General features: G+C 33.7%; 4 protein-coding genes across 4 annotated transcripts; 2 read left to right on the top strand and 2 right to left on the bottom strand.

Moving 5' to 3' along the window:
* Positions 1 to 2,630: 2,630 nt before the first annotated feature.
* Positions 2,631 to 4,692, bottom strand: LOC106113630 (selenoprotein K). The gene is made up of 4 exons (XM_013306466.1): positions 4,397 to 4,692; positions 3,973 to 4,048; positions 3,812 to 3,889; positions 2,631 to 3,381 (listed from the first exon to the last, which is right to left on the bottom strand). The coding sequence occupies exons 1-4, from the start codon at positions 4,413 to 4,415 to the stop codon at positions 3,288 to 3,290; spliced, it is 267 nt and encodes an 88-aa protein (XP_013161920.1). The 5' UTR covers positions 4,416 to 4,692; the 3' UTR covers positions 2,631 to 3,287.
* Positions 4,693 to 5,109: 417 nt separating this feature from the next.
* Positions 5,110 to 6,930, top strand: LOC106113637 (rhythmically expressed gene 2 protein). Its single transcript, XM_013306474.1, has one exon. The coding sequence runs from the start codon at positions 5,444 to 5,446 to the stop codon at positions 6,188 to 6,190; it is 747 nt and encodes a 248-aa protein (XP_013161928.1). The 5' UTR covers positions 5,110 to 5,443; the 3' UTR covers positions 6,191 to 6,930.
* A 1,063-nt stretch (positions 6,931 to 7,993) lies between these two features.
* Eph (Eph receptor tyrosine kinase) lies at positions 7,994 to 12,015 on the top strand. Its single transcript, XM_013306692.1, has one exon. It carries the CDS (start codon positions 8,382 to 8,384, stop codon positions 11,418 to 11,420), a length of 3,039 nt encoding a protein of 1,012 aa, XP_013162146.1. The 5' UTR covers positions 7,994 to 8,381; the 3' UTR covers positions 11,421 to 12,015.
* A 6,051-nt stretch (positions 12,016 to 18,066) lies between these two features.
* Positions 18,067 to 23,017, bottom strand: frc (UDP-sugar transporter UST74c fringe connection). The gene has a single exon (XM_013306808.1). It carries the CDS (start codon positions 22,789 to 22,791, stop codon positions 21,796 to 21,798), a length of 996 nt encoding a protein of 331 aa, XP_013162262.1. The 5' UTR covers positions 22,792 to 23,017; the 3' UTR covers positions 18,067 to 21,795.
* Positions 23,018 to 23,041: the final 24 nt, after the last annotated feature.

The raw sequence follows: 23,041 nt of genomic DNA, 5'->3' as shown, positions 1-23,041 counted from the left end.
GAGATATGAAAGAAAGTCGTGTTAGTTACACTTAAGAACGGCTTCACCGTTATGGCTGGAAATTGGTGAGGAGGTAGCTGAGAGCCAGGAGACGGACATAGGATACTATTTATTCATTTTTTTTTCGAATTTATGCCTTGAAGAGCTGCTTTTTGATGAGATGGATGTGATTTGGATGGATGGATGGGTGAAGTTTTTTATATATCCACGCGGACGGAGTCGCGGGCGACAGCTAGTAGTTATTAAATTTAGGATTCTAGTAGTTAAGTTTAGTAATACGTAGCAATTTATATAATTATGTTTACTTGTACCCATACAGTTATTACCCACTATACATCCTCTGTGTATCGCAAGGTTAGCTGTAAGAGAACTCTTTTAGAGTTAAGCTCACCTGTACATCATTGTATTTCTATGTAATGTTACAAACATTCATCTATACATGCAAGCATTGATCATCATTATCGTAGGCGCTACATCCGCGGGTTGGCCTGGGCCTGGTCGGGTAAATTTCATCCAAATGTCCAATTTTAAGTAGTATTTTAAATTAGACAAAAGAAATGTATCAAAGTTGGAGCTTCGTCAACAAAAAACAAATGACACAGCGAGGCAGGTGCACAAAGCAGGTTCCAGCGTCAACAGCAACACTGAAGCGGGCACTTGTTCGAATTTTCCTCGTCGACTAATGATCTCCCTCCCTCGCCAGTATCCCATACTGAGGTAAATATATACTTTTAGTTTTTGGTGTTACTTACACGAAAATATTCCAAAATATTGATGCATCTACTAGCTTGGCTTCACATTCTAATTTTAGTAGCAAAATAATATTACCAAAACTTAAATTTGGCATATTATTATTTTTATTTAATTCAGGGCGATAGAAACAGAGATACAGACGAGCGTCCAATATAACTTGAGACTTGCAGTTAGTGCTGGAGTGGGCAAAAACATCTAGGGCAAGTAATTCCTCTACATAATATTGTTATATTACTGCGAGTGACATCGTTTTATTTTAACTTTTAGCAAGTTCAATTTAATTAAGTAAAAGTAATTTCGGTAAATATTATTGTCTCATATAACTGTTTCATTTCTATATACCCTTATAAATATCCACAAAACGCAAAGACAAAAGCTATAATTCGACTTATCGTTTCCGGCAGTTCTCGGCTGGCGGACAGTGCATACTTGCATAGACACAACCAAGTGGCCATGATCATCCACCAGCAACTTGCCCTTAAATATGCCCTTGTGGATGCTGAGGTACCGTATTACCAGTACAAACTTTCACCCGTTCCGGAAAATAGCGATAACACGCTCTACTGAGATCGATCTATTATTACGGATAGGACTATTGCTGCCAATAGGTCTGATATAGTAATAATAGAGCGGTCTGAGAGTTTTGTGATGTTAGTCGATGTCACTATTCCACATGACGAGAATCTCGTGAAAGCTGAAAACGAAAAATTGTTTAAAATACCTAGATTTGGCTCACGAGGTTATCAGCATGTGGCGTATGAATTCGACTACCATTATTCTGATCTGTCGTATCGGTGAATGAACTGATAGCGAAGAGCTCCGACCAACATATCAAGAAGCTCTCACTAAACAGTAGGATTAAGGGCCCGATACATAAGGCAGTAATCCTAGAAACTGCGCGCATCGTGAGACGGTTCCTGTCTCTGCAGCCCTGACCACTGGTTGTTTGAGTCATAGGATTCCGCAGCTTTTAATATATTTTGTATAATTTATTATTTATATATGAAATGTACTATATTAATAATATGATAAATAAATGAATACGTTATAATAAAAATCTGTTAATATTATTATGCTTATTAAAGATATACAAGTTTTAACATTTTGGTATTAAACAAGTGCTTCTGCAGTCGGCGGACTAACTTAATGTAAACAACAATTGCAATTGAAATAAAAATGTATAGAAATCTTATGGATTTATTTTTGATTAACTTTCATTTAATGTACATTGTTTTAAATGTGGGGCTGCTATGTATTATTTGCTTGAGCACAGCTTACGCACACAATTCTTAGGTACAAATCCCATTTGTATATTAATTTAAATAAAAAAGAATTAAAAATTCTTTATTGAGCAAAAAAACATTTTCACAAAACTGTTGTGGGCTCTGTCTCCTGAACTATTAATAATTAGATGCAGTGCAATATGCTTGAGAATTTACAAGTTCCAAGTTTCATTTTGTCGCACATGCACTATTCATACATAACTTTATAATAGCAATCGCAAAGGCCGAACTACAACAAACAAATTACGAGGCAAACGCAAGAAATTTACAACACACGATATGAATTTCAGTAATAAATCTTCAAATAATAAAATAAAAATAAAACTCGCATCAAAAGTTAATAGATGTCGTGCGAAACGCAAGCGAACTCCTCCACAATCCTTCAACCCACCACTCTGCCCCGCTTGATAAAAAAACACAAAAGTTATGGAACATTCGCAATATAGTCAATTATCTGGATTCATCATAATTGTAGTAATTTATCATCATCTTATGTAAACATCATTCAGCAGCAAACAGCAGAAGCAAACAGTGTTCAGGGAAATTAAATAATTCATTTTGGCTACTTGATATATGTCTTTATTTATAAAAGTACATTTTGTTATCTGTTGTAGAATAAGATAACTTATTAATAAACTACTTTTAAAACATTTTACAAGACAACGACAGTTATTTTTTATATATTATTATTGCTTATGTTATCATCACATACAATTTTCCAACTCACCTCAATACCAGTTACATTCTTCAGATCAATCAATATGCAGGTACCTGCCCAAAAACTAATATAATTATGTGTATATTAATATCCATACATATACACTTTTTCTTTTCCTTCCTTCATTCATCATATAAAAATATACTGTATTATATTAGAATAACAATTTGTCTGCTACATTATAATTTCATAAGAACTTCTAATAAAGGCCAAGGGTACCCCAGTGTTGTTACACAAGTGTTATAAGATGCAGCCGCAGCGCCGCCTGGGTCTGCTTGTTTGTCAGCATGTTCCATTGGAGGGCCACTTCCAAATAAAAATAGGAAAAGGTATTGTCTTCTATGATATACTTTAATTTAACTAAACTGATTGAAGCAGAAAAATAAATGTATGGTGATACATAAATTAATATTAAGATCAGTTACAAGGTATGTGAATATATATGGTTTAATTTAGTTTATTATTTGCAAAGGCTCCTAGCACCGTAATTATTGCCCATATAATTATTGGAAGTTAGCAATTAAGTGGCAATACTAGCCACATCCACAGCCGCCCATCGGCGGGGGGGCGGGGCCCGAGCCAGAGGGGCCGAAGCCGCCAAACTTTCTTGAAGGAGGCTTTGGTGGTCTGCAATTATACAATACAAACTTCAGTAAGTTATAAGTTGGGCAAATAAGTAGTAGTATTAAGGCATAAATTAAAAATATTATGTTTATATCCCAGTCAGATTTTCAAGAATAACCACACACAGTTCAACTTTTTAAATAGATAATATTAAAATAAACTTCAGTTAGATAGTGAAGCTCACTGTTATGAGATAAGTTGACCTCATTTACAATTTAATTTCTGATAAAATACCTATTAAACACATTTTCTTATCAAGTAATGGACATATTGTATTATTTTAATTCTTTATTTCCTTGCATGACATACTTTTGCATAAAAATATTTGATACATTTTCAAAAATAACCTTGCATAAATGACCAACCTGTACCTACCTACCTACCTATCTATTTGTCTTTTTAACCAGTACTATAAAGTATATGTGACACTCACCCACTGCCCGGGGGCCGGTAGTCTGTTACATACTTGTCTCCATGCTTACTGTAGTTTGGATTTATCAAAGTCTGAAATCTGAACAAGTTGTTTCTTACATATTTGTAGCAATATTCACAAATAAAAATTTATATGATTTGGGTTTAAACAACAATACTTACAGAAGATAGAAGAAATTTATAAGGCCCCAAAACCATCCAAAAACACTGAATGGTGTTTTCTCAACAACAGTTCCATCTGAAAAAAAAAAACTATTGTATCCATCATCACTAACAATATTCTATAATTGTGATTCAAATTAGGAAATAGTATAAATATACTAGTGGCAAAAAAACTCTGCTTACTATTAATTTTTGAATTTATGTCAGACATTCATTATTTTTGAAGAGATTCGGTGAGGATATGGAAAACATTTTAGATTACAAATAATAATAATAGCTAACACGTAACACGACAAACAGGCTTTGCAAAACGTAATGCATATTTGAGTTATGGGTTTGACGTCAAAGTTCACACTACGTTAGTGATTGACTTGCTGCCAACAAAATATATTACAATTTTTAAAACAAGTAGGGACATATTTACCTCCAGTAACATACGCCATAGTTCTCGATTTTAATGATGTATTATTTTGAAAGACAAATTAATAGTAATTTGTTGATCAACTGCCCACGACAATAGTCCAACTAAGGATATAATTATAACTTGGACTTGGGACTTGATTATTGATAAGGTTTGCTTTGGATTCACAGATCGTTTGTATCGCTCTTTGCCAATGCTACTTTTATTGCAAAAAATGTTACAATGCAATGAAAAAATGTTATATATTGTAATGATAATGAGTAATTGACTATTTCAATATGACACGTAAGTAAAATACTCATAGAGTATATAAATAAAATAGCTAATCTGTTACAATTAAAAAAGCGATATTTTACTATCAGAATTAAATGTATTTTATTGAAATTATATAGAATGAAGATCATAAATGCTATAAAGGCCACTTGATTGAGAGAACTAAGATAAAAACAATTTATTTCATGTTTTTTATTTGTCATCACTTGCGTCGTCGCTAGTAAAAGCAAAAGATTATATGGATTTACACCTACTGTCTCATATAAATTAAAATAAATAAATAATAGAAAACCACTGAAATTATATCAAGGAATATAAAAAATATATGATATTATCAGTTTTAATAATCCATCATACATCCTACCATATCCTACTGTCAATCGATATATGAATATACTCTTTGGTTAGGTTGGTGTTGCTTGCCTGTTTTGTTCTCTCTTGCAGCTTTTGCCTGTTTCGTTCAGACATTCAGATTTAATCAATTTTTAATTTTTATCAACGTTGTCTTTCCAGTGAATAAAACTTGAGTTTGTAAGGTAAATTATAGTGATATTACAGCCGAAATGTCCTATTCAGTGAGTCATGACGTGTTAGTTTTCTGTAAAATATTGATCAATCTATAAGTAAAATAAAAAATCTACCAAAATTTTAACTTCACAAATAAGCCCTGTAACAAAGGACGATAAGATCAATTAAAAATCCATATTATTATTAGCTTATTACAGTATTGTAAGCGGAAAATATTTACTATAAGCTTTTAACCCGTAATCAATAAAAATGTCTTTGAGGTGTATCCGCCTAGTTACTTTCGATGCTACTAATACACTTCTTAAGTTTAAAGTACAGCCTTGGGAATATTACACGATTTTGGGTCGAGACTATGGATTTGAAGGATCTGATGAAGATCTTAAATTACGTTTACTGGATAACTACAAATTTATGTGGAATAAATATCCCAATTTTGGTAAAAACCAAATGAACTGGGAAGATTGGTGGAGGCAAGTAGTAAAGAAGACATTTGATGGACAACTGCCAAGTAATGCCAATATTGAGGGCCTGGCAAATCAACTAATAAATGATTACAAAACAACAAAATGCTGGTATTTAAGAGACGGCAGTCATGAGGTGCTTAACTACTTAAGAAATTATGGAGCATTCCTGGGTGTGATTTCTAATTTTGATCCACGTCTTGTTGAGATTTTACGCAATGTTAGAATTGATTACAAATTAGATTTTATTTATACCTCATTTGATGTTGGTTATGCCAAACCAGACCCAAAAATTTTCAATCATGTGTTAATGCAAAATATACCAGGCAAGCCCAAAAACTTGCAGCCTAAAAACTGTCTACATATAGGAGATGATCTTGAAAAAGATTACAAAGCAGCCAAGGCTGCTGGATGGAATGCACTGCTCATATCTAAAAACAAAAACTATGAAGAATGTATTCCCAAAGAACATATATTTCCAAACTTAATAGACCTACGTTTGGCTATTTCTAAAAATAAGTTAAATGTCTTCTAGAAAAATCATGTTCTTATCATCTCAAGTTAGTTACCTTAGGTTACTTAGATGCATATTAAATTATCCTAATATTAGCAAATGTAATATTAATTTTAGGTGCATATACCTAAGCTTTTAGTCAAAAAGTTTAATTTGATATTGTGTTCTAGAGTATTAAGAAAAAAAAATAATGATATATTAATTTGCATGACTCACTTAAGTATGTATAATATTGTATGATTCTATTGTGCTTACATATTTCTATTCCTAACAAATAGTTTGGTTTGTTAAAGTTTTTTTGATTTGTTGTAAATAAATGTATTGATATGTACCTATTTATCAGTTTAAAGGATTAAGTCCCACAGAAGAGTAGTGTTGAACCATAGTAGTAGTAGGATCTACAGTTTCAGCATCTCCATGACTGGTGCATATGGTGTGTCAGAGTAGAACATGAATTGATCATGCCAACCCAGCTTGCCGAAGTACTCCAGAAATTCCTCCACATTACTTGCAATCAAGGAAGGGGGAGCAACCTCTACAAACTGAAATACTGGACTCTAGAGACTGGAGAGGACTCGATGTCCTGATTTTCTAATCAGATTTTGAATGGTTAACATTAGTAACTACAAATGGTAATTTATTTTTAGAGTGTTCTGTTAATTTCAAGTATAATTGTGTTCTGGCGTTTGTTTTATGAATAAAACTACATTCTTTAAATAAAAAAAAAATTGTGTTACTGTAAGTTATATGGCATGCTTTAACACTAATATAAACAAAATGTAAGTTTTGTGTATACCAAAATATTACAATTCAGTTGACAAAATGTATGTTTTTCAATTTCTTCAGTTTGTAGTATTAAAACATAATAAATAGAGTAGTAAAAATGTTTGTATTTTTTATTTTCTTTCTTGACCGAAGCATTTAGCTCATTGATGTTTTGGTTTTGCCTTGTGTACAAATACTTAAGTTTCATCGGGTTGTACACATAAGGTTCACCTGATACCCATAAATATCTGCCCCAAGCAAATATTACGGAAATGAACTGCGTACATTTAAGAATAAGATTAGATTAAGGGTAGTTATCGATGGAACATTGTGGTAGAATGTTATGAATACCAAACATTCTTTTTAAAGCTTTGTTAGTTGTAGGTTCAGTCTAAAACAGTAAGAAAAACATCATGATGATGGACTTACTGTTACCCATTATGATGGGTTGCTTCTAAATTCTAAAATCTCTTTGTTTTGATGCTACTTTTAATAAAATACTACTGCGACCCCTTTCCTTCTTTATGCTATTACTCCTTATATATTTCTTCCCCTGTCATACGCTTGTTCTCACCCCAATCCCTTTCCCCGATAGCGAAGAGATGGGAACGACAAAAGGCAAAAAAAACCTTGGACCTCTGTAGGTGCAATCTTTAAATGAAACTTAGATTACGCTACTTTAGCTTAAAGGGACTTGATTGTAGTCGTGGTATTTCACTTTTGTGATGATTGATACGTCTTATGAATTGATAAAATGTCTTAGGTCATGTCTGTGGCACTCTTCCCACCGCCCTTGACGGTCGCCCAGCTCCGCTCTTTCCTGTAACCGGCCTGACCGGGTATATAATTATAAGCTGTTTGAGCCACCTTACTTAGGCATTTCCTGTACTGTATTGCAGATTTTGTTGAATTTAATCTCATGGATTATTTCGTATAATTGAAGAAGAACTATTTCAACATACAATTAGTCTTTACGATTGTTAAATATTTTCATATGTTATTTTCAAATGTTATTAAATATTTGGTTGGCAATATTTTTTCGTGTGGCAACACAAGAAATTGCTGCGCGTCCATGTCAAGGAACTGAGTTTTCATCTATGTAACACGGGATCAATATATATTTAAAATGCGAATTTTTACATAAATTTGTGTTAATAAAGCATTCCATTTGAGCTACAAAATTAAAATAAGATACATCAGTTCATATGCGGATTACCACCAAAACAAGAAAGACGTATACGTTTCATTGCGATTACCGAGTTTTAATGCAGCAGAGAGAAATGATGGGGTCGTCCTTTATCCCCGACAAAGTGAAGTGTTCGAAATAGAAAAAAACTTTTAAATACACATTGTTTTAACATTATGTAGTGAGAGTGTGCTGACTTTCGTTAATATATCGTGTTTTAAGTGTTGTTTTCGGAAATTTTAGTATTATTATGTGGTCGAGATGATGTGGTTTTGTGCAGCGGTAGTGGCCGTTGTGGTGGCCGCTGCCGGCGTGAGCGGGGAGCAAGTCATGCTTCTCGATACTACAACTGAGGATACTCTTAGCTGGATGCGGTTTCCCTATGGCCTGCAAGCAAACACTCCTGGGTGGGTAGAAGAGTCTTATACCAATTTCGAAAAACAAATTAACTGGCGATCCTATGTGGTCTGCGACGTCGCTCATCATAATGTTAACAATTGGCTGTGGACACCGTTTATTGAGCGCAGAAATGCCAACAGAATATATATTGAGATAAAGTTCACTATAAGGGACTGCTCTCTATTCCCTGGAAATGCTTTGAGTTGCAAGGAAACATTTAGTCTATTGTATTATGAATTTGATGTGGCAACCCGTGAACAGCCTCCTTGGGAACCAGAAAGCTATAAATTAGTAGGCCGAATTGCTGCTGGAGAAGGTAGATTCAATACAAATTCGGAAGTTGATATAAACACAGAGGTGAAGAGTATTGCTGTGACAAAAAGAGGAGTTTATTTTGCATTTAGAGATCAAGGTGCATGCATTTCTATTTTGGCAGTAAAAGTATATTATATTACATGTCCGGAGATAACAGTCAACTTTGCTAGATTTCCTGCCACTCCAACAGGCAGGGAAGTAACTGTCATAGAACAAGCCAATGGAACCTGTGTGGAAAATGCAGAGACAGCTCAGGGTGAGACACCTCCTGTTTACTTATGCAAGGGCGATGGTAAATGGACTTTGCCTAGTGGATCATGTAAATGCAGAGCGGGCTTTGAACCTGATCATAACAATCAACAGTGCAATGAATGCTCACCAGGAAAATTTAAATCCCATACGGGAGATGATCCTTGTATATCTTGCCCTGATTATTCTGAATCAGCAGCTTACGCAGCTTCTGAGTGTAAATGTATTCCTGGTTATTACAGATCTAAAAAGGACGCCAAAACTGTGCCATGTACCCAACCACCATCGGCACCGGATAATCTGACTGTAACTTTTGCTGACCAATTTTCAATATCTTTGGCATGGCAACCACCTCACAAAAATGGTGGTCGCAGTGATGTCACATACAATGTCCACTGTTCGAACTGTGGCCCAAGTGTTGAGTACAGACCAGCCTCCAGCGGCTTGAATTCTTCCAGAGTTACCATTATGGGTCTGGACCCAGTAACTGAATATAAATTTCAAGTATTTGCTGTAAATGGTGTTTCAGAAATAACAGGCGAGGCACCTAAAAAAGTGGAGATAACAGCTGTAACTGAAGCCTCTGTGGTAAGTGTTGTCTCCAAATTAAGAATTTTAAGTGTTGAAAGTGACAAGTTGTCATTAGCATGGAATCCACCTCCAGTTGATTTAACAGACCCGGAAGACACAATTGAGACTTATGAAGTAAAATGTTTCCCCAAAGATAATTTGGAAAAGGGCCCAAATTCAACAATAAAGACAACAAAAGAGCCACACATTACATTAGCCGGTCTGAAAAGAGACACTGAATATGGGATAAGAGTGAGAGCTAAAATGAAACGTGGTTGGGGAGAGTTTAGTTCCATTGTCTATGCCCGAACTGGATCTGTTTTAGAAACATCCTTTGTAGGTGAAGAAGAAGGTGCCCAAGTAAGATTGGTTGCTGGAGTCATGGTTATAGTGGTTGTTCTCTCAGTAGTTGCTATAATAGCTACTGTTCTCTTTTTGCGTTCAAGAGGTGATGATGAATGTGACAAGAAACAACCAAGTGACTGTAATGCTTTGAATTATAGAAATGGAGAAGTGTACACTGGCCCAGAACGACCTACAAAGACAAGTAGCAATGCTACCACACCATTGTTTGCAGGTACTGGTTCCAGAACTTATATTGATCCTCATACATATGAAGATCCTAATCAAGCTGTTAGAGAATTTGCTAGAGAAATTGATGCATCTTGCATTACTATAGAGGCCATTATAGGTGGGGGAGAATTCGGAGATGTTTGCCGTGGCAAGCTTAAGTTACCAGCAAGCTGTGGACAAGAAATTGATGTTGCCATTAAAACTTTGAAACCTGGATCAACTGAGAGAGCTAGAAGAGATTTCCTGGCTGAGGCATCCATCATGGGACAATTTGAACATCCAAATGTAATATTTTTGCAAGGAGTAGTGACAAAATGTAATCCAATAATGATTATAACAGAGTTCATGGAAAATGGATCCCTTGATACATTTTTACGTGCCAATGATGGTAAATTTCGTGTTTTACAATTAGTAGGGATGTTACGTGGTATCGCTACAGGCATGCAATATCTATCAGAGATGAATTACATACATAGAGATCTTGCTGCTCGTAATGTTCTTGTTAATTCTCAACTGGTTTGTAAAATTGCTGACTTTGGTTTATCTCGTGAAATTGAATCTACAGCAGATGGTGCTTATACAACACGGGGCGGCAAAATACCAGTAAGATGGACAGCACCCGAAGCTATTGCTTTCAGAAAATTCACTTCTGCAAGTGATGTCTGGTCAATGGGTATTGTATGTTGGGAGGTGATGAGCTTTGGAGAGCGTCCTTACTGGAACTGGAGTAACCAAGATGTGATTAAATCAATTGAAAAAGGCTATCGTCTTCCAGCACCTATGGACTGCCCTGAGGCAGTCTATCAACTGATGTTGGATTGCTGGCAAAAAGAACGAACTCACAGACCTACGTTTGCCAGCATTGTTAAAACTTTAGACAAGCTAATTCGTTGTCCCGATACTTTGCGGAAGATTGCCCAAAATCGATCTGCCGATCCCCTTGCTGGGGATACACCTGATTTAATTCAGTTTTCTTCTGTAGAAGAATGGTTGGAGTGCATAAAAATGTCTCGATACATAGAGAAATTTAGGGCGGCTGGTATTACAGACATGGATGCAGTAGTTGACCTTACAGTGCAGCAGTTGTCTTCTCTGGGTGTCACTCTTGTGGGGCATCAGAAGAAAATTATGAACAGCGTACAGAGTATGCGTGCTCAGATTCGTGTCAGTGGCCCATATGGTTTTCTTGTTTAATGTCATATAGACTAATTTGTATGTAAAAGTGTCTATGGACAGATTATGCAATTTGGTGGATCTCTATCTTTCATGGTAACGTGATTCTATTACAGTGATTTAAATTAATAAAATTGATGCATTTTGTATATTTTTCTAAAAAAACTGTCATAGTTTTAGATATACTAAATAACACAACTTTCCCTAGTTCTTAAGGAAACATAATGTTGCTAACATTATGCTGTTTATATATATTTTTTACTTTATCTGTTTCATTGTTTACTGTTGTGACATGTTACGTAGCATGATTATGTTATAATACAAATGAAAACTTTACTGTAACAATACATTCAACACAAGCTTTAGTATTCTACCGTCTATAAACGTTATACAACGAATTTAGATCCATTATTATTTCCTAGTACAGTAGTATAAACATCTTACAATGCCAGTTGTAGACAACATATTTACTAACTCTAACTAACTAAATGTGTTATTTTTTCACTTGAAACAGCAACAGGCAGCTATATTACAACTGATTTGTTATTATAATTGCGGTGGTTTTTATATTTATCTAATGTTAATTTTAGACTTTTTTTTATCATTTTATTTCATTCAGTATTCACTTTTATATACAGATAAAATTCAGTTATTGTATTTTTACATAAAATTTAATTAAATGATTAATAGTTTTGATATGTGAAAGATTTCTCCTGATGTTTAAATGTCCTTAGGGTAAGAAGTAAGTACTTCCTTGCTTCAAATGGAGCTTTCTTGTTTGGCAACATTCCTTAAACCGTCATTTTGTCGTAAGATTATTCAATGTAGGTAGCCAAATTTGCTGTAATGATTTCTATGTATTTATGTCGATCAATTATAAATATTGGAAGATGGGTGTATGACAAGGTATATTATAAGTCCAATACTCAGTTTTTACACTTTTTATTTCTTCATCTAGTATTCTATTTGTATCTGCTCTTTATTTTATTCATGAAAATGTGATTATAAGTACTTAAGTAATTAGTAGGCATTTATATACACAGGCATACATAACTTTATGTTGCATGTATATAAGGCTGATTATTTCAATGTAGTTTAAGTCATGCTTAATAGTACATTAAGGATATACTGGCATATTGTTCACAGTTTTAAATCTCAAAAGTTTTAAGATATTAGTAGTGTGTTCAAACTCCAATTGATTTTATCAAGAATATGTTATTAATTTGGAACTTTACAAAAAGATACAAGAATTTTACATTTTTAAAAATAATCTGGTTTATAGCATATACGGCCAATTTAGATGTAAGTGCTTTGCCTATTATTTTAATGGTTTTAATTAGCAATTCGATTGAGGAAGTGATTTTCAGTGTTGTATTGTAAATTAAAGTATGGGCAAAATGTTCATGTTTAAATGTGACCTATGATAATATATTGAGTGGGGTGGAGTGGAGTACTCACACTTGCTAAACAAAACTTAGCCTGAAATTGATTCTGTAAACTGTTTTCACATTTTGTTAACTGATATTTTTATTTAGTATTTTTACTTATATTTAAAAAAAATTGTAGTATTGTTTTATCATCTAGTTTCTTCAAAATTCAAAATAATCGAGATAATGTGCAAGTACAAAGCTACATTTAAAACGAAAAACATTTCTTTTCAATTTTTTAGGGCATACACATTCCTTTGCTTTACAGTCTTTAGAACTTTATAGCAAAGTTTCAACAAAACTGTCCTGTGTTTTAGGAGCGCAGACAACTCACGCCTAGGTACATACACTTTTAGTGTTTTTGTTTTGAGCATTTGAATTCTGCAGTAAAAGATTTACGAAAGTTAAATTTTTTCTATAAAAATTGTTTTAATTTTAAGATTTCTTAATAGACCATGGACATAATTATAGTAAATCAGTTTTTGTTATAGCGTGCGGTATCCAATAACATTCACTAATCCAAGAAACATTTGAAGTTGAAAACATCGATCCTCAAACTTGCCAGTTCCTTGCCGCGGCCTTCACGTGTTGACAACGCGTGTTGCCGAGTGCTCTAATAGGGAGAAAAAACTGCCTTTTGTTCACCGTACATCTCAGCTTGATAACACAGCTATACTATAGTGTGTCTATTTAAAACTAACTAATCTAGTTTAACGACTGACGCCTATGAAGTATCGAATTAATTTTGTATGAGGATTAATGTTGTACTTATTGGACAATTGTCAATGTCGAACCGTACGCGCATTATGAATAAGTAAACTATCGAGAATCGGTCTTATAATAATTTTAATCGCAAAATTAAATAATATAACTTAGGTATTTTATTACTTTTTGACTTTATTACAGATATTTGGCTTCGTCTCGGGTAATTAACTAAAAAAACATTAATTTTGTTTGTCAATATCTCAATTTTTTGTTTGATATTTTAATTTTGAACACTAAAGTTGGCACAAAAAGTGTTTCTTTTTTATTTGATTTATATCGTAATTTAAAAACAATAGTCAGGAAATTTTCGATGACAAGTTCTATGAGAACAACTATCGAATATAAATTTTTATAACCGATTTTACTCAACCCGTCACTATTGAATTGTCAAATTAATCTATCTCAAATAGACACACTATAAAAACACTTTTATATACTATGTTAAGTTTTACTCAAAAATTCCAAAATCAAGTAATTTTTAAAGGAGAAATTATTTAAAAGAAAAATGTCCTTAACCAGCTGGGAAGCATTCCTGCTTCGAAGCTCTTTGAAGTTTTGAATGTTTATTAAAACATAAAGTATCTCTAGAATGAGGTATAAAAACTTAAAAAGATGAGGATGGAGTTGCTGCTCGTGGGGTCACCTAATTAAAGCTTTCAGTTTTTCTCCCCATTAGCACGGACCATTCATATTATTTATTTTAACAGTTAGTTGATTTTCATGCCGATCCTAAATATTTGTACTTAGTTAGGAAAAACATTAATAAAAATCTTTTTTCATTGTGATATTTTAGAATAATCGTGTATTTATTACTCTAAAATTTTAAATACATAAATATGAATCTCCAAGTTTTTATGCAATCCAAAGAGTGAGTTTCGACTGCCGTAACATATATCATCGCATCCCTTTCGTTCTCTTTGATATAAACAGTGGCACAACAGTATTTATGTGGTTATACAAATGCGGCTGCAGTCGAAACCCGCTGAAATGGTATGACACACATCTGCGTTGAATAGCTTTTTATGTGTTTTCATTAATATTTTGTCTTCCACTGGGAAGTTGTCATTGAAATGTTTTGTCCCTACTTTAGTATTTTTTTATTGAATTACACTGGTCTGCAAAAAATTATTTCTTACAGTTTTGATGCTTTACAAAATAATTTTGGATTAGATAAGCTGAATAAGCAATACAGCTCGTAGAACGAAACGAAGCAATAAGACAATGTAAAAAATGTTTTTGATATTCCGCGTTACATTATGGAGTATACTGAGTAAGGAAAAGAACGCGTAGGCGGAAATGAATCATTACAAAAATAATTCTAAGGGAGATTCAGGCCAATAATAATGTGCATGGTTTTGAAAGAATTTTGTTGCGTACCAGTGTAATTATCAGTAAATAAATTTCAAGGAAAATAAATAGCAGTAAATATTGCTTTGCCAATGAATTGTCACAAAGTGCAATCGATGTAATGTTATTGAGTACATAATAATTTCAATGTTCGTTCAAAAGTGGGGTTCCAATAAAATTGAAGAAAATTTATTCGAAAATAACCAGTGAATTATTTTCAGTCTTCCAGAAAATTTCATGTAATTTGACTTTGTGGAATAATGTAATGTAATGGGCCTTACTTTGTCCACTTAGATAATTTTGGCGAGCATGAAGACATCGTCTCCTTGTTGTACAAACATCTCGAGTATATATGTACAAGTACAGCCAACAGCAATACCATTTTTATAACACCAATTTTCTCTTTTTACACTTAGCAATAAAGAAATGTATGTATATTTAAAGGTCAAGAACACGTTATTTACGACCTAATTTTGGATGTTAGTTAGATTAATGGCAATATTATAAAGTAATAAAGTTTTGATACCTTAGATGAAAATGAAAGAATTTCAATAGATATACAGATTTATAATGTTTGTTCATTATTGTCGAGACATTGTTGATAGTGTAGCGTTTGTTTTGCTCTTATTTTACAAATGTGTGCGGAGTTAGCTGCAATTAATTCGTATGGAAGTAGTATAGTACATTCAACGTAAGCATTACTTTTGAGTGAGTTTCACTTAAAAGTTTTCTGCGATAATCAGTATTTTCGTGTTGTGAGAACTACAACCAAGCTGAATGTCTGACTGAATGATGAGTGTTCCGCTGTCGCTCGCTGCCGGGCCGCAGACACAAGTACAAGGTGGCAGCAACGCCAGTAATCTGACAACGATCAACAATCATTTTGATGCGTTTATCAATTGTATATAGATGCATATTGTTGGTATGGTTTTCTTGCCGTGTTTACAAGTCTGAAATTACAACGCCGGCCGATGTGTTATGAAAATCAGTTTTAATACATGTGATATGTAGAAATCTAGAGCCATACTTTTTCATATAATTACTTAGTTTTATGATGCTTATGCGAGTCGAAGTAGGGTTTATATCGAGGAAAATGGAATAGTTATATCGTAGTAACACCAAGCATAGCCTAATTAATTTTAATATTGATAGAGTGATCATAGAATTATTTATAAGATTCTTTTATATATCTCCTAGAACATTTGCAGGAGCGTTTAAATTATTTCTCCCTCCATTTAACATGTTTAAAATTAAAATATACCATATTGTAATGCATAATGACTGCCATTATAGAATATGGCACGAATTAGAATTTAGTGTTCAGCGTTAGTTGAAACAATTGTATCGATGATAAGGTAACGATTTGTAACGAGTGATTGCGCTCCTGCATTCTCTACCGGCGGATAGTAAGTTAAACCCTAGGCAGTTTCAAACAAACTTTATGATTCATTATGATTAGATAAAAAAAAAACGAAAATGTAAGCTTGGCTATAATTTATGTAATAAACTATTGATAACTTATGTCGTGTCTTTGTTATTTCTTTTCATTATCATTTCCAGAAATGTTGTTCATCGTGCAAGTTTGTCGGTTGTCCTCATTTTTGATATACGAAACCTTAATTGCCGTCATCATTATCACGCTTTTTACAATTCCTAGAATTAGCTTGATCCGAGACTATTTCTATAAACATTTCTTTTTCATGTAAATTAATTTGGTCCAATTAAATTTCGTGCTTGAAGCGACTTCCCTTCCCTTATCCCTGTATATGCAAAATCGTGTTCTTCTGATTTGTGCCTTAACTACCGAAGTAATCAAATTGTTTAAAGGGATTTTCACAGGGGAACACTTGGACGTCGATAACCCCTGTGGGCTATTTTTCGGGGGAATAGATTGACCAACCCAGGGTTATACTCTTATTAAATTTGCCATAGTTAACGATGATAATACGAGGGCAATCATCACAAGTATTTGTGCGAGTCTTACGGTATACAAATGATATTAGTGTCGGTGATACGAGTACCTACACTATACCCACCAGGAAAATTACAAATTAACCCATATTCGGGAAAATATTATTCATACAATTTTAAAAGTAAAAAAAGCGCAATGTTGTTATTAAAGTATTAATTAAAAGTTACGATTAACTAATTTATATATATTAACTAATAATAAAATTTAGTATTTTACCTTCGTTAAAATGGTAATTGAATAAAAAAATGTTTTTATATGACTTGTTCTTGTTTCATATCACGTTGCAATGCCACATCAAGTCTGTCTAATATTGAATATATTCATAGAGCGAGCCGAGACTTTCTTCAGTGTTATAAATGTTTTTACCTCTTTTATTTTTAGCTCACAAAGTGTCACTTAACTATAATGTTAAATAAAATTTGATTACGAATATTATTGTTTTATTAGAAAGCAGCGAGCAATTTAAATGTATAAGTAAAGAATAAACCCATGGAAACTGATCCAATTAGCTCTTATATTAATATTGTTTGGAGTTAGTTTTTGTTGAGTGACACTTAGGTCTGTATAGAGTCGAGTACAGCAAAGAATTTATTTACTAACAGGTTTCCGCGCAACATCCGGCACTACTTGGAATATTAATTAAATGGTAATACTTCAATGACTTCTCGCATTCGCTAAGATAGCAAATTGTTCAATAACAGACTTACTGTTTCAAGATAAGGGTGTTAGTGTTAAGTAACCTCTGAGGTCCATGGACACATGCAACATCTATCTAATATCTTCAGGTTTTTTAGTATGATTTACTAGTGGTAGACGCCCCAACAGCATCTGTTGCGCGAATGGACCGGCATCACCACCACCGGCTATCATGATCACACAGAATACAGGCGTGAAGTGGAGGCAATTTTGCGTTTCGTCTACTAAGTTTGCGTGTCGGAGGCGCAATTTTACTACTCTTTCTGAGAAGTAACGGTGGCTCTTCTGTCATTAGCCACGTTATGCACCCGACAAAATAAAGGCCTCACTTATGTATCATCGGGTTCAATGTGTAAAGGTAAATTCCCGGGAGGTGTTTGTTGTTAGCACAATGGTTAAAATACAATATATATGTGATCATTTTATTTATTCACAATTAATTAGCTATAACTTAAATTACATTATAATATGGCAATGACAACACTAAGTAAATGCATAATAAAATAAATTTGAAATTAATCTTACATCGCGATTTTATTTCACCATTGATTATTATATATTATATTCACTAATTAGTCGACAGAATATAAAACTACAAGAAATATGTAAAAACATAAATAAATCTCTTCAAGTATACGCTTCTAGTAGTAGAGGATATTTTACAAGTACTTATGGCTATTTATGGAACAAAGCTTAATCGGATAATCTAGACACAGCCTTTGATCACGAAGAGGATCACATAGGCGCGGGCGCACACAGTATGTACGACATTGAAAACGCTTACTTGTACTCGTTAAGAACGTATCGCACTAGCATTGCTTCACCTACTATTAGTACCAATACTATACACGTTGATGATTGCTCGCCGACAATTGAATAATATGCTTGAAGGTTGCCACCGCCAACGCGAGATGATTGATATTGTGTTTGCATAAACGAAATTTATATTATATATATAATATATACAGCGCCGTGTGCTGGCGGCTTTCCGTTCACAGAATAGTTGGCTCCTTCAAAGGGAACAAAAGCCAGTAACAATTATTACGATGCCCTCGATAAGTTGACAAAAAGTGGCAGTCACATTTTGCACGCAGTAAATAACAGAGTTGTGAAAGTATTTGTATTTTGTTTTTATTCCAGTGTTTCAATATATAGTTAATGTAGCTTTAATGTATTATAAATACCGCCAGCACAAGCGACCGGAACGAAGCCAAATGGATTTATATTTTTACTGACATGTTTTACAAAATTAAATTCAAATCAGATATAAAACAAATGTGAAACTTAACATGCTTTGGTTCGGGGGTTTACACGGCCTTCCGTGTTCATTTAGAAAATGAACATTCAGTTTAGAAATGACGTTCGCACTGCCGTTTACAATTTATTATATAAAATACAGTCGTTATATAGAACACTCGACAAATGTTCTGTTATTATTTCGATCGATTGGACAATGCGAACGTAGATTTAAAGAAAGCTTGTATCGAGACTGAGTTTTATGGTAGTGTAAAGCCGCGGCAACTCGCACCTAACTATTCATGAAAACATTAATTTTAACATTAAATAATTAAATTGTTCTTATACATCTAATTATCTTATGATAATGAATTTGAATAATAACATTAGATGTTCACTTAATTGTGTATACAAGAATATAATTTACGCCTCTAAGTATTTTATTTAAGTAATAATGTGCGTATTCGACATGCGTATATAAAACACTTACAATATTTAAATATATATATATAATTATTGCTTAATTACACAGTAAAAGTAAATGAGTGCGGTTATATCTAGTAGCAACAATTTATAACCTTTTTTCACGAACAAAGAAGGATATCACCGTGGCGCTTTGGACTGGAATGTGACATCAATAGAGCCTGTCACCGAGTCGGCGCGGCGTGAAGTTAGTTAGTTATTTAATGAATGTAAAGGCGAGATTTCAATTAAGAGAAACATTTAAATAACGGGCAGAGAAATGACAGTATATCGGTCAGGAAAACGATATCATTAAGGGCAGATTGCATTTAGTACAAAATTAAAACTAGGCGATATGTGTTTGCAGACATTGACAAAATACCACAAGGACTTTACGTTTTTACGTTTCTATTAATTGCTATAGAAATAAAACGAATCAAATATAAGAATGTTACATACAATACAACTGAACATTTACAAGCTAGGTGAAGCTAAATTGCGCAAGGGCGAACTCAACGAGGATAATTAAACAGTGAATTCGACCTTACGATCTCCATAAACTTTTGAAAAATAATTAAACGTGTTTACGGCATTAGGTAAGAATAGAACGTGTAAGGCACACACAAGTCATTTGGCAATATTGCTTCTTAAATAACATCTCACTGGTGTGTTAATATCTGACGTCACCTATAACTTGAGCGGTACACCTCATTATTGTTTCGAGTGCAAGCTGAGAATGTTCTTCTTAAACATCAGAGAATTACAAAATGTAAATATAAGCGTGCTCCATGCTCGAGGCGAGTAGCGGCGTCCATTACGTTATCGTGTTTGTTTACATTGCATTGCCCAGCTGATATATTTTAACAAAGAACATATATACCCGTGCTTGCTCGTATTATATTATACATAGCCACGAACTAATCAAGATGTAAATTGTCTTTTAGTGACGTCTAATGGCAGTAGAACATGTTTTATACCATCAAAATCACAGAGTTCGCTAAAAGTGTAAAATTTTATAATATTTAAAAATACGATGATTACATATTCATGCGTTACGCAAATTACTGCATTCTACAATATTAAAAAATATAGATCTATTCAAGTTTTATCTATTACTTATAATAAAGCTAAATTACTAAATATTGCATTTCTTTATTAGAAATATATGAATGCATTAATTATGAACTCTGATGAGAGTAACGACAGGGGCCCTGGAGTTGTGCGCGAAGTGACAGGTCTACCGAGACAGCCGGCCCTGCCTGTCCTAACTGTGCCTGTCGCTGGCTTATCATAAAGTTTCACAATTACAATGAATATGATATAAGTAACTGTTTTGAACGTATTTAAGTTGTTATCACTTGTTGTTAGTTTTGTTGGTGCTGTTAATGTGTCGAGTACTTTATCGCGTACATATATTGCCAATCACAATTTACCATTAAGTACTTATGTTTCAAATGTTTTACATTTATACAACATTCAACATGGATTGTTTTATTTTCCAATGTCTTTTGTCGGTCTCTCTAAAAGTTTATTTGATATCTTATCATAGAAATAGTTAATGACACTTTAAATGTTATTATGTAAGGAAAAGAGCGGAACTACGACACTCCTATCATTTACCAGTGCTAAAACACGCCGTCAAACATTTACCTACCACTTATGACGAAAGTCATTATTTGTTTTTCATATTTCTATGATTTGCCAGCATATTTGAATGCATCACTTAATATATGGTAAGATTAACACAAATACACTGTAAACTTTGCACACTGTAAAATCAAGTGACATGATTGTATCTTGAAAGTAACAAAGTGCATGTTGTAAATGCTCAAGCAAATATCAACAAGATAATATAACTTTTCGGACTTTCACAATAATGTGTAAAAATTCCCTACAGAATTTTGTCAATACTATCATTATAACACCTGACCTGAATATTAGATAGAAACTGCAGAAGAAATACAAACATGGCATCATATTTATGCAATGGTGTACATACAATATTTCTTTCTTACACATAAACACACAAACACAAACAACACATACACATGATAAATAACATTACAAAGTTTTATTGCAAACAACAAAATGTAAAATTTGAACTCATTATTTTCACTATATTTATTTACTTGCTAAGATAAAGTAAACTTGTTCATTATATCATGAACTACTGATATCTGAATAGAGCAATGCTGCTAAATAAATATATATACATATGTATATATTTATAATGATGTAGATGTATATTGTGTAGAGCAACCACCACCTACCACACTTACAACTATATTTAAATTTACAACAACTTAAAAGCTTTTGAAAAATATACTATTAAATTATATAATATATATATATAAATTGTAAATGTATATTTAAAATATTAATGAATTGTAAAATGCCACCGTAATGTATAAGTAAATGTATAAATATAAGTAAAAATAAAATGTTCTCTTTGGTGCCATGCGAAAGCAGTTACAATGTCAGTAAACTGCAGTTACACAGTGTCAACTTTAGCATTTGCCTCATTTAACAACAAATGTGATGTGGGCGGCTTTCTTTTGAATGTAACATAAGTATAGAGGAGACTTGCTAACACACTTATATTTAATCCAACAAAATTAAGAAAGGAATATACATAGTCACCTCCAATAACCATACCTAGATATGTGACAAGTATATTTTTAAGACATCCAATGATAGTTGTAGTTAAGGCACTGTTGTATTGGGTGCACAACATCACACTGTATGACAACACAAAGCCCATCACGCACGACATCAAGAACTGCACTAGGAACAGTGCATTCCCCCAGTTAGGGTAAGCCGCAGAATGCTCCAGGTCCCCTGTCCGCCACGCCAATAAGCCAGCAGGAAATATCATAAAAAGAGCATTGTAATACATCAGACCGTACTTTCCAAGCTCTTTGGACTCTAATTTCTTCTTCATGTAAACTCCATTTGCTGCTGTAAATGCGTCGTTCAGTAGTACCAGTGTGTAGCCTGTATATGAAAATGTTACATCATCCGCCGCCGCCATCAGTGCCCCACCCACCATAGCTAGCACACTGGTTTGCACCAACCATGATGCTCTTACTCCAAGTACCAGTCTCTCTAGTAGCATCGTCATTAATATGCTAAATCGACGAAGAGCTGTGAACATTGGCAGACTAAGTTCTTTAGTGCCTCCCAGTCCTGTTGCCATGTTTCCCATGTAAATGAGAGGAAGAGGCCAAATACGTCGGGCGACGCCGGTATCTAGTGGCGGAAATTGAACGATGCGTAAATATCGCCCACACCATAATACTAAAATCGTTGCCAGCATTTGACCCAATCCTAGAACTTGGTAAGACGGAAAGGCATAGGTCGTTAACACTGTTTTATTGACAACCGTTATCATAAACGAAGACAGGGCGTAAAATGCTGCACTTATAATCTTCTTTGCAAGTTGACTCCTGTCAGTTTCAACGTCATCTAACGCATTATGTCCCGACATAGCGATTTATGGCAATTTTATTTCGACTAAGAAAATGCTTTAAATAAATTACATGTTACATAAAGAACGTCGTAAATGCTTACCGACGATCACGCATTTCATCACAACGTTCGTTTAATTCGCGTACTGGTTTATTTCATAGTCGCTACCTTCTTTTAAAGGTAAATAAAAAAAATCCTTGATTAAACGAAATGCCAACGTACTCATCACATCACCGCTTCTTGATTTGACAGGTGTTTGACATTTGATT

Source organism: Papilio xuthus, unplaced genomic scaffold (assembly GCF_000836235.2).
Source record: "Papilio xuthus unplaced genomic scaffold, Pxut_1.1 DF828177.1, whole genome shotgun sequence".
Lineage (NCBI taxonomy): Eukaryota > Metazoa > Arthropoda > Insecta > Lepidoptera > Papilionidae > Papilio > Papilio xuthus.
Note: the sequence above shows the minus strand (reverse complement) of the source record. Positions and strands in the feature narration are given on the sequence as shown.

Coding starts and splice junctions, on each gene's coding strand:
- LOC106113630 (XM_013306466.1), bottom strand. Junction 3,890..3,972: donor ATAAATTTCTTCTATCTTCT/GTAAGTATTGTT, acceptor CAACTTGTTCAG/ATTTCAGACTTTGATAAATC. Junction 3,382..3,811: donor TACCGGCCCCCGGGCAGTGG/GTGAGTGTCACA, acceptor GTATAATTGCAG/ACCACCAAAGCCTCCTTCAA.
- LOC106113637 (XM_013306474.1), top strand. CDS start 5,444: ATGTCTTTGAGGTGTATCCGCCTAGTTACTTTCGATGCTACTAATACA.
- Eph (XM_013306692.1), top strand. CDS start 8,382: ATGATGTGGTTTTGTGCAGCGGTAGTGGCCGTTGTGGTGGCCGCTGCC.
- frc (XM_013306808.1), bottom strand. CDS start 22,791: ATGTCGGGACATAATGCGTTAGATGACGTTGAAACTGACAGGAGTCAA.